Below are 21,394 nucleotides of genomic sequence, written 5' to 3'. Positions count from 1 at the left end.
GAGCCGGTGGCGTCTCCGTGGAATTCCGAGGGCTGAGGTCGTACAGCTGATGAAGCTTTTTGTCTTCCCTCCCCAATTGATAGCAATGGGACCTTTCCCCATATGAAACAGTCAGCACTTAATGAAATTATACACGTAATTCTGTCAACGCAATAATTACGGTATCAGCTGTATTGAATGCACAATTTTTTTTACCAACGTCTTGCAGTAATCTAAATGCTTAGTAAAACATGCATAGAGCAATTACACTTTGGAAGGACTAGTGGTGGTGCGGTAAATTGCAATTCTGCTCTGTGAACCAACCTGACTGAGTCTGATTCCCAATAAGGCTATCATCATTGGCGAAACATACCAATTTGAAAGGCACTTTATAAAACTGAGTTTTTATTTTTATTATTATATTTGAAGCAGTTCTGGTCCCCTTCCCACCCCCTTCATCACTGACCAGTGTCGTGAAGTATGGGCAAACAACCCTCATAACAAACATGGAGTGGGGATGCGTTCATCCAGCAGTATGTAACCTATTTCAGCATAGACATTGCCAATGACAATATCACCCAGCAGGTCCATGATCCTGTCAGATCTTAGAAGCTAAGCAAATTTTAGCCTGCATAGTGCTTTGACAGGCCTTCATTGGGCCTCGGGCTTTGTGGTGGGTAAAAAATGTAACTGCTGCAGCATCATCCATTGTTTTACCATACTCTTTGGTTCTTTCGGTAAACTCACGTAGAAAGAACATAAATTAAATAATAGAATACGACGTTTCGATTGCAACGCAAGCAATCGTCATAAGGTAGAAAACAAACAGTGAACTTAGAAATACAATGCAATCCAACACAGAGAGTCGGCTAACTCAACAGTCAGCACCTTACCTGGTTGATTACGTTCTTCCAAAGATTGCTAAATTTGAGAGAGAGACAAAACACAGACACTGGGACACAGTAATTCCTGCAGTCACGAAAGCTTCAAATCAAGTTTGTTTTACTATACATATATGACCCAATGTCAATTGAACCCATCTTCACTAACTCGCACTGACTAGCGTGGTGGGATACGGTCAAATAACTCCCACTGAGTCTAATGAGACTTTTTTTTCGAAGGGTCCTGTCAGGTTTTTGCAATAGGGGGTCATGATTGCTATATGTGATGCCAAATAACTAAATTGCAGGTCATTTTTCGAAATTGCCAAATTTGGACCACGACGCCAGCACACAATGGCCTACTCTACAAACGGCAACATGGGATATTTGAAGTCCACTGTCAAACAGACTGCTTGCAGTATCAGAACATTTATTTCTACTGGAGAAATCCGATAAGCTGTGAAGCTCTTTTTCACAGATGTCCCACTAGAGTTGTAATGGTTTAATAGACCTCCAGTATTAACCAGGACGGCTGCTTGAACGTGTTACCGTGGGGCAATGTTACTGCCAAAGGTCATTAAATGATATGTTCTGCCTTTGGCCAACACCCACTTCCAATCAATGTTGGATAGATGTTCTTATTGAAGGAATGTCTTCACTTAAGGGTCTCTAGGGTTATTATTGCGAGACAAACCTAATTTTCTCCAATCAGATTCAACGGGATCTTCATAGTCGTCAGCAGTGCTTCGTTTTGATTTATAATTTGCTAAATAGATACACATTGAAAACAGCCTCTGGCTTTGTAGACAAGATTGGTCATTGTGTCGCTTGCTCTATATTTCAAGTGTTCACTAATGATATACAGTCCAATAATAGCCTATCTAAAAAAAAATCTAATTTTCAAGATGTCTGTGGTATAATCAGACAGTTAATTTAACACTTGTCAATTTAATTTAGTATATATTTAATATACATTCAGCGCTTCATACTACAAAGCTGTAATATCTGTATTTAAACGAATGTAGCATTTGCGGTGATGAACTGTGTGTGAGTAATTACATATTTTGCGTCGTCCTTAAATGTGGCATGGTTTTCCATTGAAACACCACAGGTTTAGAAAAAAAATATACACCTATCACGATTAAACTGTGAATATTGTGCAGTAATATCGAGGGAAATATCATGAATGACAGCACAGACAACTCTTTGCTTGTTGAGGCTCATTGAGTGCACAGGGCTTTGATGAGCGCAAGATGGACAGCGTGCTTGGGTTTGTGATTTTAACGTGTTGAAATTGTCCTTTGTTAACGTTATTTTTTAAAATGTCTCATCCGTTTCTTCTACCATGTTATTGTGGGTTGTAAATTATAAATGTAATACCCTTTAAATTAGAAAACAAATGCACGTTTGTGATCTAAACGTATTGAGATATATAGTTACATAGGCTATAATGTATTTAGTCCTCTGAGATATATATTTGTTCACATTTTATTAGATTAGAACCTAATTCATATATAATGTTCGAATCAACATTATCTCGAACCGAAAAAGCTAAACGTGTCAGTTAAATCGGAGACGGTATGAATAGGATGATTAAATAGCGTTCATTGAAATGTCGAAAGGGAATGACTACATTTTCCTGATTATAAGATGCTCACGAAGGTAAGATGCACCCTAAACTTCGAGGGCATTTGTTGAGATGTGTTCGTTCATTGGGATTATGCTGCGTTGGAGAGCCGTTTTTCACAAAATATTGATGTCTTCTGAAAGATCATTCGCTCGGCTCTTCTCACAATCCGCGGCAGATCGCATTGGCGCGCGAGAGAGAAAGAACATCGTGGATTATAATTATTTGGATTATTGTATAATTATTTGATCAAACCTCTTGCGCCGTGCCGCGGATTACAGGGTCCGATAAACGCGGATTATTGGCGTTGGAGGCGGCGGCGTCTCGGTGAGGTCTTTGCTTTAACTATAATTGTTCAGACATTAAATAACGCGGCCCTACAAGTAAATTCACAAGCGCAGTCTATTTTTAAATCCTTTATATTAAGTTCGCTAGCTTGCTTGCGTGCTTGCTTGCTTACGACCGTGCAAATCTTTCGGTCGTTTTTTAATCCACTTCCCGTGATCCAATCGAGCTGACATTTTGCACACAGACTCGTTGTGCGAGACAATTAATGTTCGTGAAAAATTTTTTCCAAAATTTTACACTGTTTAGGGAAAACAAATTAAATATTTAATTACCAATTGCTTAATACTGGCAGACAATCATCTGACCCATAGGTGGCAGCCATCTCAAGCCAGAGGACGAGAGGACTCGAGCCGCCACGCATATAAAGGATTTATAGGGAAAAACTTTGTTTTTACGGGTTATACTTATTAACAGGCGACGTTTTGGGCAATTGCCCGTCTGCGTCGCAGAGGTTTTCGTCACAGCTAAACCTGACCGATGACGTCACCGAGCATAACCTGTTTCCCTCCCTGCACGATGACGTCATTAAATTGTAATGACATCACTGTGCAGCAACTCGTATAGCGCTGACACTGGTGACGTCACAATTCACAATGCGATGACGTCATTGAGAGCGGGGGGGGGGGGGATGGGTGGGATGACGTGGCAATCGTTTACGCGGCGTGATTTGTTGAGGCGCGCGTTGTGTAACCGGTGACGTCAATCGGCACGTGACGTTGAGGGGGGTGCGGCGCGCGGGGGGGGGGGAAATCCCGGGCCGACTGGAGTCGCGACGCGACAGGGTTGAACATCGAGCAGCAACAACAACACTCGCAAATAACAACGTAACAATGTTGGACTTTTTCACGATATTCAGTAAAGGCGGCATCGTTTTATGGTGCTTTCAAGGCGTGAACGGCTGCTTCACGGAGCCCGTCAACGCTCTCATACGGAGCGTTATACTGCAGGTGAGAGGAGGCCCCGGTGAAGCCACGGTCTCGCCTGAGCGGCCTACCCGGCACCTACCTCCCTGTGTCGGGCCGCCCCGGCCAGCCAGCCACCCCCCCCCCCATCCCCTTTGGTCGAGGCCCCCATGGCCTATGGAGTGACGTGGACTTAAAATGACGTGGGTGATGTCGGCGATCACGGCAGTGCTTGTTTCAGTTTTTGTTTTTAAAATTGCATTTAACATTCTCGCACGTTCTATGGTACGTGAGGTACGTCTTTCAAGAAGACGAAAATACAGGCGATTGTGAAGGAAATTGGCAAGGAACTGATGTTGTATTTTAACATCGAGGTCTTGATTGGAAAGAGGCTTAGGTCTCATTTGGATGTCGCCCTTTTTCAGTGGACTCTGTCCGGTTCTTATTTCGTTTTTAAACTAATCATTCAGGAGTATAAATGGCCAAATGTTGGAAAGAGTCCTCCTTTAAAACATGCCTTGAGACTCATTGGGGCTTTCCTTGGTGATTATGCAAAGTTTCGACATAAAATAAGTAAATAACACTGATAACACGAGGCTATATGCTTTATTGAGCGTTCTCCAGCAACCTGTGCGATTAAATTGATAACAAATAAACTGGTTTCGATGTATTTTAAACAACTAGTTTTTGGCCTCTTAAATATCCATGGGTTGTTATGATGGAAAGAAATACACAATTAAATAAAACAAGTCGTTGTGCACATTTACCAATATGGTCACGTCCGCGTCGGACTGTCCGACACGCATTTAAAGCGTTGTCGATAAGAAAAAAAATCCCACTAAACTCTAGGTTCCGTCGCTCGTTAAAAATATACAGAAACGTTATGACATCTATAACAGTGATGGTAATCTTTTAACAAAACGTCATACCTGTTAGCCAGCAACCCACAGCCAAGGTGCGTGCGTACTGTCAAACGTGTTAAAGCTATTATTTGTTGTTGAGATGTTTTTTTCCTTCAAAACTTAATTAATTCATGTGTTGAAATAAAATAAGCCTAAGGTAGTTTGTGTTCTCGTTGCCCAGTGGAGGAGCTCAGTTTCCCGGGAAGCTGTTTAAACATTCATAACATGACAGGCCTTTCGGGTTCACTTAATCCTTTGACTTTTTCCCTTCCGTAGGAAAAGGGCAGCAATAACTCCTTTAGTCATGAAGCCCTGATGCTAAAGTACAAGTTGGACAATGAGTTCGAACTTGTCTTCGTGGTAAGTACATGCTTCGCTTTTATTATACGAATTGGTATGGAGTGCTTTTGTGTATTAAAACACGCTACAATCGGTTTGTAAAAGAGTTCGGTCGAGAACATTTTAAGGTGTTTTAATATACACGCGAATAAAAATAAATAAAACTTTAAAGAAAACTGATTTGGCGACGATAGGTGAAACATATGTTCCAGAGAAACAGGTAGGTACAATTTTAAATATCGACAAAGGAATGTATATAACATGTGTGATTATTGGTCCATATGGCAGCAGCAGCAGAAAAGCACATATTCAAGGTGTAGAATTAATGTGAGAAAATACAGTAAAATGTTATCTAAAAGACCTTGGTAACAATAGGATTAACAATTGCATATGCTCCAGAGAGTTGGAGAAATATTAAGCCAATAATTCCTAACCTTTCTAGACCTGTGAACCACCATTTGGTAAAAGTATTTTTTTTTAATTGTATGTGCAAGAGTTCGGCCTTCCAGACCACAGGTTTGGAACCAGTGGACTACGTGATCTAAATCAGCCTGGACTGCTGTCAATTAGAAGCTCGTTCCATATGGCATCAGCAGAGAAGCAGGAACTTTTTACAATATGGCAGGTTGAGAAAGAAATAGATTTTGGGAAAATAAAATTAAAATTCAATGAGATTAAAACAAATAGCACATTGCTGAAAGGCAAAAAGATGTTTTGCAGGTTATTTGTAACGGTTAAAATACCAAAGAGGAACCTATTCATTCATGATGACCTGAACTTGACCTGAAACTATATAATTTCTGTGAAAAAAAGGTTGTCAGGATGGGGTTACGGATTAACCGTGCTTGTAAAATAAATATATATCATCACATGTGCTATGGTTTCATTACTAGCTGCGCCTCATCGAGGGCCTGTTTTTAGTGCCCAGATGACCATAAACATGTCAGCAAGTAAACCGATTTGTTTTGGAAATAATGACATTACACATTGTGTCTTTATACACCATACCTCAGTTTAACACGTAGGCTTTCGCGACCAATATTATTCATAATTAACGTTTTTGGATTGATCGCGTTATTTATAAATGTGTCGTGACCCTCCACCACCCAACATGGCCAATCAGCAAAAAAAGTGTCACGTTGACAAAAGACAAATAGGTCACTGCTTTAGCCCACCAGTGTGTTGAAGAGTGAATCCACAACATTTACAATTTTGGCGAATTGCCAGATGGGGCATGGATGTAATTACCAGCGAAACGTCGTACTCAAAAATTGTAAATGTTGTGGATTCACTCTTCAACACACCTGTGGGCTAAAGTAGTGAACTATGTGTCTTTTGTCAACGTGACACTTTTTTGCTGATTGGCCGTGTCGGGTGGTGGAGGGTTACGACACATTTCTAAATAACGCGATCTAGCCCAAAAACGTTTATTATGAATGCACCATACCTGTCAACCCTTTATCAATGCCTACCTTATTACAGACCAATTCAGACCTTATTGGTCACCCTTTACCCTTATAAATCTCAACTTTCATCCTGCAAAGCTCCATCACAAGGCAGAAATGCAAACAATTAGACAAAAACAGTTTTGCTCGTATTGAAACGGCCGTACACCGTATGGACCAGAAAACTCAATTTCTCTGTACAAGAATACGGGTTAGTCGTATGGGTTGATACATATGTTTAACACAATGTGTACTTAAAGAATACATACATATTTATAGGTTAATTTAAAACTTTTCATGATCCATGTTTTGGTTTTTACCCAGGCCAACACTCCCCCCCCCCCCCATTATTTTGGACAATCAGGAGTTGAATAATGGACTATATTGTTGGGGTGACGTAGTGGTCCTTGCACTAAACCATGAACCTAACTATTTGTGTTTCATTTTGGGTCACAGCTCACACCAGAATTTGGTGATACCTGAACCGATCCTAGGCTCCCCCCTTGAGCAACAAGCACCATTATGGTGAAGTATGGTTAAAAAAAAATCCATGACTGACAGCATGGGACCGTGGTTTGACAAAGGACTATATACGCATTGTTAGGGAGCACGGAGCCGCAGGACAGACCTAGGGTCAATTGTAATTGTGTCAAGTGTAACACATTGAAATCACAATGTAATTATTGTGATTTCAACTAATATTGTTGCTCTAATTGTTCATAATTGACCCCAGGTCTAGCACCGATATGTTCTGTTTTCAGATTTTCGTTTTTTTGACTTCCATAGGTGGGTTACCAGAAGATCCTCACCCTCACGTACGTTGATAAGTTTGTGGATGATATCCACAAGGAGTTTCGGGACAAATACCGCAATGAGCTGCAACAGAAAGGCGTGCTGGGGCTCATAAATGGCTCATTTGAGTTCTCTGCTGATTTTCAGAGAATGCTTTGGTAAGTACAGCTGCTCTGTTGGACAATTTTAAATGTAGGCGTTAAGTGTATTCAATTACATTATTTAATCGTACTCTACTGTAACATTGGGTTATTAATATTGTTAAAATATTTTCTAACTTTTATATCATCTCTAAAGCTTAACAGGAGTATAATTTGAATAGTATATTAATGAGTACATACTACGGCCAATGAAAACAATGTATGCATTCAACATGTTTACAGAAACATGTCTAGAGGCATATAAATTAAGTATTTTTTTTTGCTTAAAATACACACGACAGTTTTCAAAGTAGAGAATATACGACCAAAGCACACATGCATGACAGAATGTCACTATTAGGATGGGATATTTTTTGCCATCCTTGATCCCATTAATGGATTGCTATGTAGGCCATCACTTCAGTACAATGATCACAGTGAATCAGGATAAGTTCGTATTGTTACACTTTTTTGTATTCATGGCATAGTTTTAAGGCTTTCTAAAATGTAGGTTTTCTATCATTTCTGGGAAATTAGAATTTCTGGAACATTATACATATGATAACACTATCCATATAAAAATCTTAGCTGACCATAAAAGGGTAAGCATTGCAGTGGAGTGATAATTTGTCAAAAATATAATTTGACATTGTAAATATAAAAAACAATGTTCAATTTAAGCAATTACTTTATGGGCTTAGCAGTCGTTGAGCTGATGCACACGTGGTTGGATTTCATTGTTTGATGTTTCACGTGAATAATTACTCCTGTTACATTAACAATATGCACTCGTCTGTAAACATTTTGACATACTAGCAGATGAAATGGACTTATATGTATGTAATGGTGTCCTTTAGAAATAAATTCATTGAGTTTTTTATGCATAATGTTCAGTGTTACATAACAAAAAAAATCGTGTCGCTGAATAGATTCAGTGGTGTGAAAGCATAAATTTTAGTTATGCTTTGGGTTTTATCTTGGAATACTTTTATGTACGTTTTCTTTAAAATTTTGTGGGGTTTTTTTTTCCTTCATTCTTCCCCTTATAATTTAAGGGAGGCCACAGAAACTAGTAAAATGAGTTTCCCAACTGTGATGAAGACATATGAACAGTCCCTAAAGTCTCAGAAGACGGTTAAGTCGATGATTCAAATTACTGGGGAGAAGGAGACCAAGAAAGGAAAAGCAGCCAAGAACGAAAGTAAGTGTGCTTGAGAAGAAAGTATTTTACTGCGAGGGTAGTGTTTCATATCATCCTTTGTACCGTACCCTTGTGCAATGTCCTTAGCACATACACTATCTTAATTTAAAAATTTAAATTTCCATATAAATTGCCACAGATGTGAGCAGGCGACTAATTCCCAATGCCTCGTTACCACTCTAAATGTTACATTTGCAATTGGTATGTTAGTTTGTCTTTAATAGGGACTGACCAGGGACACATTTAATTAAAACTAAATTTTTCAGTGCCTAACTGCTGCATATTGAGGTGCTTGTTAAAAGCATGCCTATGGCGTGCCAATGAATGCAGGACACATGAGAGAATGGTTTATGGGAATTAAAAAATATATACATAATTAAATACCTAAATATCTCCCCTTTGTTTTAGTACAGAGAATTTAGTTATAGCGATTATACTCTACAACGGATTCTCATTTATATACAGTTAATACAAATAATGTGATAACCTATTTAATGTTTGTTTAAATGGAATGTTTATAGACAAATAAATTGTAGACATTAATATATTAATTGTTCACATTCTTTGCTGTAGATGGAAAAGAATCGCAGATCTTGAAGTCTCCTGTTCCTGAATCCACGCCCAAGGTTTCTGCAAATGGCGATCGCAGCTCCAATGGGATAATATTTGAGGAGAACATTCTTAAAAAACCAGAGGAACTTTTCAGAAAACAGGCAAACAAAAAGAAAATTACCAAAAAGACGTGAGTGTGTGTTTGTGAAATACATGTTTTTTTTTTATGTTAGCAGTGTTCATTACCATTTATTTTTATATTAGACTAGCTGTACTACCCGGCTTCGCCCGGGACTTGTATCCACCACGGCCGGCCGCCTTTGTCTCCCCAGTGGCGATGTTAATACGCCACACCAGTTACTCGTTTGAGGCTGAGTCGACCTATGTGAGGTTCAAATAATCTTGATCGGTGGTGGCCATGAGCGGGAATCTAACTCGGTTCGCCGGGTTGGTAGCGCAGCGTAGCGTTAACCACTACACCCACCGCTCCTCACACACACAGACGCACACACACACAGACACACGCAGACACACACAGACAGACACAGACAGACACAAAGACAGCACGCTAACCACTACACTACCGCTCCCCACACACCACACACGCAGACACACACACAGAACACACACACAGACAGACACACACACACAGACACACAGACAGCACGCTAACCACTACACTACCGCTCCCCACACACCACACACGCACACACACAGACACACACACAGACACACACACAGACACACACACACAGACACACACACACAGACACACACACACACAGACACACACAGGCAGCACGCTAAGCACTACACTACCGTTCCTCCTACACACCACGCACGCACACACACAGACACACACACACAGACACACACACACAGACACACACACAGACACACACACACAGACACACACACACACACATAGACACAGGCAGTACGCTAAGCACTACACTACCGTTCCCCCTACACAACACACGCGCGCGCGTCCATAGGTACACATACACGCGCTTGCTGCAGACACACACATACACACACATACATAACCGCACATACACACAAACACATACACACACATGCATACACACAAACATACACATACATACAAACACACACATACATACACACAAACACATACACAATACACACACACATACATACAGACACACACATACATACACACAAACACATACAGACACATACATACACACATACATACAGACACACAGACATACACATAAACACATACACACATAGTCATGACCCGGCTTTGCCCGGGACTTGTATCCACCACGCCCGGCCGCCTTTGTCTCCCCAGTGGCGATGTTAATACGCCACACCAGTTACTCGTTTTGAGGCTGAGTCCCTCCCTCGCCACTCTGCCTCCCTCGCCACTCTGCCTCCCTCGCCACTCTGCCTCCCTCGCCACTCTGTAGAGGACGTGAAATTTGTATGAATTTACCTCAGAGTGGCGTGTTGGGTGTCGAGGCCTAGCACCGTGCAGAGCCTCCCGCCTTGCCTGATTTTCGCACCCGGCGAACGCTGGGTACGGGTGCCGGTCCCCCCCCCCCCCCGCGCTATTAAAAATGGCGTCCACCCCGCGGAGAAAAGTTGCTACTCGTTGCCAGGGGCAACCGCCGTCCAATGAAAGCGGCGAAGGCGTGGCTAGCCGTTGCCAGGGGCAACCGCCGTCCAATGAAAGTGCAGTCCACACAGACACACAGACATGAACGATTTTATATATATAGATTGTTTTGTATTGTGGAATATTTAGCACTTAAATTTAAAGTTATTAGTGAGAGAATCTGAAGCCAATTTTCCATTAGCCTTAAGCTAACTGTATAGGTTTTAAAATGGGGCCTTGGTTTCTCACACTTGATGGTGACCAGGAAAGCTCCAAAGCCAACAAAAACGGACCGTGTGTGGGATTTCAATGACAAGCCTGTGAAAGGATTATCCTACGGTCCAACAGAAAACACCGGCACAGAAGACATCTCTACACCAGAGTCTGTGAGTTCTGCAAATTTCAAAATCCTTACCAACAAACACGTCATATTGTAAACCTGAACCCACAATACCTTGCTAATCTCATCATCACGTGAACTTTGACTAGCCATTGAACAAAGATGGTCACTGAATCGTGCACTTTTAGGTGCATGTCTGCAGCTGTCTGGCAGGCTCTTCTGATGCTAGGAAGCCACTGGTGCTGTGCACTTTTAAATCATCTAGATTTAAATCTAATTTTTTTTAAACTGATTTTTGTTTAGTTTGTTGTTCTTACCCCGTACCTCTGATTAGCACGTTTGGCAACATACATTGCAAAATAAGTTTAACATACATACAAACCTGAATATTATTTTATATTGGTTGTCATTGTGCGTTATGGAGAGGAAAAACTAAGTCATGATATACTGCTGTTGTAAAACTACAGACAGGTATATTTTTTATTTTTGTTGCATATTACAGTAGTAGGTGCAGGTTGCTTTTGATTTAATGTTGTGGCTTGTGTCCTGTGAACTACATGACCAGCGTGAAATGGTGGGAAGGAGAATAGGAGACCTGCCAAGTGTGGAGTATGAGAATATTGAAGAGGAAGAGGATAAAGTGGAAAAAGTGGAGAAAGTGGTAGTTAAGCAAAAATCTAACAAACAAAGGTATGCACATTTCTGACAAAAAATTTTTTTTCAAAGACAAATTTTTATGTCACATGTCTAGATTTGTTTTATGTATGCGAGTCCGTTCCCATATGCTCCTCCAGTGGCCGAGGTATAGGAGGAGTGTTTGGCATGCTCAAAGGCCTTGTGGGATCCAAGAGCCTGACCAGAGAAGACTTGGAGCCTGTGCTGGAGAAGATGAAGGATCATCTCATTGGTCAGAGTTTAAAACAGGACCTATTCAGAACATTACAGTGATCCATCGTTTATCGCGGTTAATGGGGACCGGAACCCCTCGCGATAGGTGAAAATCCGCGAAGTAGGATTGGCCCCCTATGAATTTCTGTTTATGTGTGTGTGGGTACCAGAATGTTTAAAATATGTATATTTATACTTTATATATATTTTACTTAAATCTATTTAATTATAAAACCTTAATATTATACATTCACTTTCTCTCTCTCTCTCATACGATATGTATAATGGTGTTCTACACTCACAAATCACAGTAGTATCTTGAGACTTGACTCCAGTAATGATGACGATGACGATGACAATGACGATGATGACAGACCTGTGCAGTTCGATGAATGTGATGATGAATGATGATGATGATGGTGTTACTGCACAGGTATAATGAGGCCTTTAAATCAGTTCGAAAAATCCGCGATGCACTAAGGCCGCGAAGCTTGAACCGCGAAGTGGCGAGGGATTACTGTAATTGCATTTAGTTTCCTAATATGTTGCCACATGCAAGAATACAATTGCATAATATTAAGATCAGAGTTTCATTTTTACATTTTCTCTTTGTTTCCCCACCACCTCAGCCAAAAATGTTGCCGCAGAAATTTCATCGCAGCTGTGTGAATCTGTGGCAAATAAGCTCGAGGGAAAAGTTCTGGGAACTTTCAAAAGTAAGTACACATTGTTATGCAGTGGAATAAATGTTTACTTCATTCCGGATTATCACATTATACATTAATTATGAGGATATTGGCATCCTGAGGGAATTGCTTCTTGGCAACTAACATCTATATTATTGATGATGGCAATATGCCGGCCTGAGCAGTAGTAATGTGTGTGTGTCCACTATTCTACTAAAAGACACCTTACATTCTCATAAGATGTAAGCATACGATGCAATACTTTGGAAATGCGGTCCAGTAGCTATAAAGGTAGTGATTGATATCACCTTGTATTCACAATACATTGCTAACGTTTTCAGTTTAACTCTTACTCCGGTGTAGTTGCAAGTGTAAATTACATCTGCATGTGTCCTTTGAGAAAACATTAGATGCCATACAGAGATGAGTCCTGCTCAGCACTTGTTTGCTTTATTTCTGTGTTCTGTGCTACATTATTTAACGACATATTCTTGGTGTCCCCTCTTTCATTTAGCGGTCACGTCGACCGTGAAGCAGGCTCTGCAAGACTCACTCTTGAAAATCCTGCAACCAAAGCGTCACGTTAACATTCTGCGTGACGTGATTGAAGCGAAAAAGAAGAAGCAGCCCTACGTCATCACCTTTTGTGGTGTCAATGGTGTCGGCAAGTCAACCAACCTTGCCAAGGTGAACTACAACTTTGTGCAGAAACACACCACACTTTAATAGTAGGTTTTTACCCTTTTAACTGGTACAAAACTGACACCTTTATTCAAGGCATCATGTTTGCAATGACCACAACACAAGTAGTCAAAAAAGCAAACAAAAAGAAGCAACTCTGATAAGGATGATAATATGCACTGTCCTTGAAGTTGATTGGCCCACACCCGAGACGGCTTTCTTTAGAGCCTAGTCCCCATTGGTGTAGGGCCAGATGACACCAGAAGGCGTACAACTCAAACACAGTGCAATATCAGAGTATTGAGAGCTCGGGTTAAGCATTTACACTATGAGATCTCTTTTACCAGTGGCAAAATATAATAGTAGGTTTTTACCCTTTTAACTGGTACAAAACTGACACCTTTATTCAAGGCATCATGTTTGCAATGACCACAACACAAGTAGTCAAAAAAGCAAACAAAAAGAAGCAACTCTGATAAGGATGATAATATGCACTGTCCTTGAAGTTGATTGGCCCACACCCGAGACGGCTTTCTTTAGAGCCTAGTCCCCATTGGTGTAGGGCCAGATGACACCAGAAGGCGTACAACTCAAACACAGTGCAATATCAGAGTATTGAGAGCTCGGGTTAAGCATTTACACTATGAGATCTCTTTTACCAGTGGCAAAATATAATAGTAGGTTTTTACCCTTTTAACTGGTACAAAACTGACACCTTTATTCAAGGCATCATGTTTGCAATGACCACAACACAAGTAGTCAAAAAAGCAAACAAAAAGAAGCAACTCTGATAAGGATGATAATATGCACTGTCCTTGAAGTTGATTGATATTGCACTGTGTTTGAGTTGTACGCCTTCTGGTGTCATCTGGCCCTACACCAATGGGGACTAGGCTCTAAAGAAAGCCGTCTCGGGTGTGGGCCAATCAACTTCAAGGACAGTGCATATTATCATCCTTATCAGAGTTGCTTCTTTTTGTTTGCTTTTTTGACTACTTGTGTTGTGGTCATTGCAAACATGATGCCTTGAATAAAGGTGTCAGTTTTGTACCAGTTAAAAGGGTAAAAACCTACTATTATATTTTGCCACTGGTAAAAGAGATCTCATAGTGTAAATGCTTAACCCGAGCTCTCAATACTCTGATATTGCACTGTGTTTGAGTTGTACGCCTTCTGGTGTCATCTGGCCCTACACCAATGGGGACTAGGCTCTAAAGAAAGCCGTCTCGGGTGTGGGCCAATCAACTTCAAGGACAGTGCATATTATCATCCTTATCAGAGTTGCTTCTTTTTGTTTGCTTTTTTGACTACTTGTGTTGTGGTCATTGCAAACATGATGCCTTGAATAAAGGTGTCAGTTTTGTACCAGTTAAAAGGGTAAAAACCTACTATTATATTTTGCCACTGGTAAAAGAGATCTCATAGTGTAAATGCTTAACCCGAGCTCTCAATACTCTGATATTGCACTGTGTTTGAGTTGTACGCCTTCTGGTGTCATCTGGCCCTACACCAATGGGGACTAGGCTCTAAAGAAAGCCGTCTCGGGTGTGGGCCAATCAACTTCAAGGACAGTGCATATTATCATCCTTATCAGAGTTGCTTCTTTTTGTTTGCTTTTTTGACTACTTGTGTTGTGGTCATTGCAAACATGATGCCTTGAATAAAGGTGTCAGTTTTGTACCAGTTAAAAGGGTAAAAACCTACTATTATATTTTGCCACTGGTAAAAGAGATCTCATAGTGTAAATGCTTAACCCGAGCTCTCAATACTCTGATATTGCACTGTGTTTGAGTTGTACGCCTTCTGGTGTCATCTGGCCCTACACCAATGGGGACTAGGCTCTAAAGAAAGCCGTCTCGGGTGTGGGCCAATCAACTTCAAGGACAGTGCATATTATCATCCTTATCAGAGTTGCTTCTTTTTGTTTGCTTTTTTGACTACTTGTGTTGTGGTCATTGCAAACATGATGCCTTGAATAAAGGTGTCAGTTTTGTACCAGTTAAAAGGGTAAAAACCTACTATTATATTTTGCCACTGGTAAAAGAGATCTCATAGTGTAAATGCTTAACCCGAGCTCTCAATACTCTGATATTGCACTGTGTTTGAGTTGTACGCCTTCTGGTGTCATCTGGCCCTACACCAATGGGGACTAGGCTCTAAAGAAAGCCGTCTCGGGTGTGGGCCAATCAACTTCAAGGACAGTGCATATTATCATCCTTATCAGAGTTGCTTCTTTTTGTTTGCTTTTTTGACTACTTGTGTTGTGGTCATTGCAAACATGATGCCTTGAATAAAGGTGTCAGTTTTGTACCAGTTAAAAGGGTAAAAACCTACTATTATATTTTGCCACTGGTAAAAGAGATCTCATAGTGTAAATGCTTAACCCGAGCTCTCAATACTCTGATATTGCACTGTGTTTGAGTTGTACGCCTTCTGGTGTCATCTGGCCCTACACCAATGGGGACTAGGCTCTAAAGAAAGCCGTCTCGGGTGTGGGCCAAACAACTTCAAGGACAGTGCATATTATCATCCTTATCAGAGTTGCTTCTTTTTGTTTGCTTTTTTTGACTACTTGTGTTGTGGTCATTGCAAACATGATGCCTTGAATAAAGGTGTCAGTTTTGTACCAGTTAAAAGGGTAAAAACCTACTATTATATTTTGCCACTGGTAAAAGAGATCTCATAGTGTAAACACCACACTTTATCCACTTGCGTGCCTATATGGCATGCCCTACGTGAGAATTTGTTTTAGTAGCTTTTTCTCTCTCACCTGAAGACGGTCGCTTGTGTTGCGATCGAAACGTCGTGATCTATTATTTTTTCTACCTACGTGACTTTACCGAAAGAACCAAAGAGTATGCGTAATTCTTTTTACAAATATAGTGTCAAAGTATTGTATTTACAATGAAGGCCACCATAATTATCGCGTAGTGTAATTGTTTTTTTGTAATCTGTTACAAAAAAACGCATCGATTTAGCATTTCGTGCTCACGTTTAGTTTTTTCATTATCGCCCCTGCAGACTTGTTTCTGGCTGATCGAGAACGAATTCAGCGTACTGGTGGCCGCCTGTGACACCTTCCGAGCGGGCGCTGTGGAGCAACTGCGTACGCACACACGCCACCTCAGTGCGCTCCACCCTCCCGAGAACCACGGGGGTCGACCCATGGTTCAGCTATTTGAGCGCGGCTACGGGAAGGATGCCGCCGGCATCGCCATGGAAGCCAAGCAATTTGGTGAGGCCCAGCAGCAGTGATGTCGCCGCAAAGGATGCACCATTGCTGTTCATGTGAACAAGTTGTTGTCGCTCGTTGACAAAGCTGGCCTATCCACCTGCTGTGTCTGTAGTGGGATATGGTCATTTCTACATGCCATGCACATGTTTGATAATTGCATTAAATAAGGTACTTATAAAATAATTAAGTTATTTTCCGTTGAATTCACATAGTACATTTTTCAACTCATCAGTGCTTAGACGCATTCCTCTGCGTCTACGTTTATTATTGCACTGTAATTTTTTGACTTTCTCGATAGGTGGTGGTGTAGCAGCTGATGTCATCAGTTAACCATGGTGATGATGATCTGCTTACAGCATCTTGGTCATACGGTTATTTTTGGTCAATTGCTCATGCTTATAAGCACAGTCACATCTTTTTCACAATGTAGTTATTCAATAATGTGAGTGTTCATATGGCGTTTTGGCCGTTTTTCATGTAATTTTAAAACCATTTAAATGTGCTTAATTGGATGAAAACTTTTATTAATTTGAATTGTTTTCCTACAGATATGCTTTTAACCAGTTGAGAATCATGTACAGTAAAACCTTGGATTGCGAGTAACTTGGTCTGCGAGTGTTTTGCAAGACGAGCAAATTTTTTAAATAAATATTAATTTGATAAACGAGCGAAGTCTTGCAATACGAGTAGTACGTGTATACGCTTTGTCTGCCGAGCGTCACGTGATCACAACTAATATACGAGTGCTTTGATATATGAGTGCTTTGGATTACAAACATATTTCCGGAACGAATTATGCTCGCAATCCAAGCTTTTACTGTATATGCTTCCCAGTCTCCTTAATCGACACCCTTATTTACATATATATTGCATTAAGTGGAAGCTCCTGCCAACTTGCAGCGTGCAAAATCCTCATTGCCAGCACATGTCGTTTTTACAATATTACGATTTTAAAATTACAGTTTTTTTTTTTGCTACGGCAAAGCAAGGGGACTTTTTCCACACAGCGCCATATGGTGGTGGCGCATGGGAAGCGCGATTAGCACTAGTCGAGCAGAAACCCAACAGAGTGCACGCGCTGAAGACCACATCAATAACAATACGACTATCTTACGTATAAATTTCGATTTAAAGCTTTCGTGACTGCAGGGATTCATCTTCTTGGTTCTTTCGGTAAAGTCACGTAGAAGAGAAGTAATAAAATAATAAAAATAAAACATAATAAATCTTACGTATGTTTAACTTCTTTCACACCGTACGTAGCCAACTGTGCTAATCTGAGGTGCAAAGCAATACTTAGCTCAATAAAACTTTTTAAAAATGTAAACACATTTTATTTAATAACTGTGGTTTGCTAAAACGGTCTCTGTCGTACCATACTCTTTAGGATTCTTATACTGAAATGTAATTCCCAAAAGGTCCAAGAGCCTAAATAAAATAACATTTTGAAGATTTGAAGAACAGCTGAAAAATGCCCTCAGCTGTCCTCTGGTGGCTTGCTTGTTTAATTCAGTGTTTAAAAGTGTTACTATTATATCTGAACTTGATATCGTGAAGCCTTTTTCTTCTTCTTAAGCTATGCCCTCAGAGGAGCAGATAATATGGGACTGTGACCAAGAAGTCTCACAGACCTTTGTCTAATGCCCATCAAATATCTTACACAGCCATTAAAATACACAATTTAATAGTGCAGTTGAGTCCGTGTTGGTCGCTCCATAGCTGTATTTTGAGTAAATTAATATTTCTGATTCAAATATATTTTAATGTTATCCAATGTTTTGCTGCGTGTTCATTTGGTCGATAAAAGTGTAGCCCTGCATTTGTTTGCTCATACCGCTACTGGCATAATGGCCTCGACTAGAGGGGTGCTCTAGAAAGTTCTAGATGGTATTTTAACCTACTGATCCATGCTGGTCAGATGTCTTGGAAGAGGTAAGAGTATCGACACATTACTCCACAAGTACGTGACCTACAGATCGACTAACTTACACAGCTTGGTGGACAGTCATGGGGTATTTAAGAAATGTGCGCCATTGTTTCATTGGTTTGAAACCAGGCTGAATCTGTAACATTTGCTCAACTTGAGACATTTGTTTTTATAATACAATGACCTGGGATTGAAAGCCAACTTCTCAGTACTACTACTGGTTAACTATCCTTGAATAAAATATTGTTCTGAATCCCCGAAACTTTAATGATAATATACATGACATCTTAATGTTGTCTGTGTATTTTTATCCTCTGTGTATGTAGCCGCCACTCAAGGTGTGGACGTGGTGTTGGTGGACACTGCCGGCCGCATGCAGAACAACACTCCCCTGATGGTGGCCCTGGCCAAACTAATTGCTGTCAACATTCCTGATCTGGTGCTGTTTGTGGGGGAGGCCCTTGTCGGCAATGAGGCTGTGGATCAGCTGGTAATGAATGCATAGCTATGCTGCGCAGTGTACGTTTAAGTACAAGTAAAATAGTTTTGTCAGAAACGTTCCTTTGTTTACTGACTCATGTGTGAACGATTCTGTTATCCAGGTTAAGTTTAACCGGGCCTTGGCTGACAACTCGCACATGGAAAAGCCCCGACTGATTGATGGCATTGTTCTCACCAAATTTGATACCATTGATGATAAGGTAATTGATTTCCACTCACGCAAGTTATTTTATGTAATTAATAGTTATGTAATGGGTTCCGGAGACACTTTGTAGATGCAACTTCTTTATTACAATACACCACTCCAACAGTCCTGATACACTGTTACAGCCTAGGGACACAGCCTACTTATAGCATGCCTGACACTGGCTACGCTCTCGGGTCCTCCAGCTACAACTACCCTAGGGGAGGCTACCTGACCCAACCTAGCCAAGGTGCGGGTCTAGACTCTGGTTTCCTCGGACCTCTCCCTTACAAGGGCGTCGAGCCGGGAGTCCCAGAGTCCCACCACTGGCCCGCACAGCGTCCCAGCCCTGACGAGGACAAGCGGGGCGAGGGGGTCCAGGGTCCTAAGCTGGCTGGTCTTGGGTCTTGAGCTGTGACTCGTCCCGATCGGCTGGGGAGGTCCCCTTTTATGCCCCTTTTCCCATCCAGGGGTGGCGTTGCGTGGGATCATAGATCCCGCGCAGACCCCCGTTGGTGGCGCCGAGGGGATTAACTGTCTGGGGTCCCCATCGAGGGGTGGCGTTGTGTGGGATCATAGATCCCCCGCCGCCCCCCCCCCCCTTGGCGGTACGGGGTACCCTTGCAGATGGACCTCGTCTACCACTGCCAGTAAGCGTGGCCCATCTACGGCACTACAGTTAAATATAATAGTTTACAACGCTCTGTAAATCCACTGCTGGTTCAAAGCTTCACTATACCGTCATGGGGGATCCTTGACCATAGATCACACTAATCATTGAGTTGATTAAGAGGTGTGGGGCAATCTAGAACTGGTAATCGAAAGTAAGTTACAGGGTTCTTATCGCAGTGCACTAACAATAAATGCCATCCCCTCCATCCCCATCTTTGGTATTCAATGTCTTCAATTTGGTAACACGTTCTGTGTGAGATCGCATGCCACGGTGACGAGATGTTAATGACATCGCCTGATATACAGGAGGTTGTGGGTTTGATCCCGGCCCTGACGCCTGTATATTTGAAGTTGGCATGTTCTCCCCATGGTCGCATGGATTTTTCTCTGGGTCCTCAGGTTTCCCTCCATTCAGAAACATGCATTTAGAGTATTTGGCTGCTATAAATTTTGCACGTGGTAAGCCACTTCTTTTAGTGATCATTTGTGGCCAAGTCGCTTTTGTAAAAGAGCTATATAGCTCAGTGGCCCTTACCTGGTAAAATAAAAAAAAAACTTTTGTGTAATAGTTTTGTATATTGTATGTATAATACTTTGTCATGTTTGACATCTGTTTTGCCAGGTGGGGGCAGCGGTTTCCATGACCTACATCACAGGCCAACCCATCGTGTTTGTGGGCACCGGACAGACGTACTGTGACCTGCGCAGGCTTGACGTCGAGTCCGTGGTGCATGCCCTCATGAAACCATGAAATCAAACTTCTCGGACACGGGGTTTTTGTCTGCAATGGTGGCAACATGAAAGAAAAAAATAAGCGTACGCTGAAAAGTGAAGAAATTAACTGCGTTTGTTGATAAAATTACACAAAAAGCCCTGCGTTCAGAGATAGGTTTTCAAGTTTTGCGCTGGTAATAAACTTGTTAACCATTAAAAAAAGTACTTTATAATCATCAGCAATTTATATTTGTCAGCAAAACGTTTGAATGTTATTATGCTTATAAAGATTGCATTTTAATTCCTAAAATAGTAATTCCACCTTGATTAAATTGGACATTATGGATCATTTCTCATTTGGGTTGTGTTTAGTTTTCTTTAATGCACTTCAACTCGTGTAGTTGGTTTCTTTGACCCACCGCTATACGTTAACCGACGTGGACAGAAGCATGATTTTATTTTTCTGCTCACATGTTGTGCCAGTGAAAACTTGTTAAGAAAAATGGTTTTCTGTTGGCAGAAAAAATGAAATAAAAGAATCATGAACGAATTACCTTGTGTTGTCACTTATTAACAATTTTGCATTGTTTTCAGCTTAATGTAAAGATCAATAACAGTGCATAAGTCCTGATTATACATTACTTTGATTCTGTTTGGAAAAACACGTTTATTATAATGGCCAATTTATATTTTGAGTGTCAATCTTTTCAGGAGACTTGCCTTCTGTTTAGCATTGAAAGCCAATTCAATCGATTTGCTGTACTGCCATCAGGCCATCCCAGCAGAATTTGCAGTTTCACAAATTTTATTCACCAGTCAATCTGGATTACAGGG

General features: G+C 41.0%; 1 protein-coding gene and 1 long non-coding RNA gene across 3 annotated transcripts in view; one reads left to right on the top strand and one right to left on the bottom strand.

Moving 5' to 3' along the window:
• The window catches only part of LOC133347858 (uncharacterized), a 50,299-nt gene extending 39,606 nt beyond the window's left edge, over positions 1-10,693 (bottom strand). For both annotated transcript variants that reach the window (XR_009755752.1, XR_009755753.1), the window contains exon 1: positions 10,571-10,693. This is a non-coding gene — a long non-coding RNA (uncharacterized LOC133347858). The remainder of the gene's footprint in view (positions 1-10,570) is intronic.
• On the top strand, positions 3,562-21,110 carry SRPRA (SRP receptor subunit alpha). Its single transcript, XM_061560536.1, has 14 exons — positions 3,562-3,782; positions 4,916-4,999; positions 7,210-7,373; positions 8,411-8,556; positions 9,130-9,298; positions 10,998-11,118; positions 11,638-11,762; positions 11,867-11,979; positions 12,590-12,676; positions 13,161-13,333; positions 16,349-16,562; positions 18,816-18,979; positions 19,092-19,190; positions 20,469-21,110. Exons 1-14 carry the CDS (start codon positions 3,666-3,668, stop codon positions 20,595-20,597), a joined length of 1,905 nt encoding a protein of 634 aa, XP_061416520.1. The 5' UTR covers positions 3,562-3,665; the 3' UTR covers positions 20,598-21,110.
• Positions 21,111-21,394: the final 284 nt, after the last annotated feature.

This window comes from Lethenteron reissneri, chromosome 26, assembly GCF_015708825.2.
Source record: "Lethenteron reissneri isolate LAM-NWPU_2019-01 chromosome 26, ASM1570882v1, whole genome shotgun sequence".
Classification (NCBI taxonomy): Eukaryota; Metazoa; Chordata; class Hyperoartia; order Petromyzontiformes; family Petromyzontidae; genus Lethenteron; species Lethenteron reissneri.
Note: the sequence above shows the minus strand (reverse complement) of the source record. Positions and strands in the feature narration are given on the sequence as shown.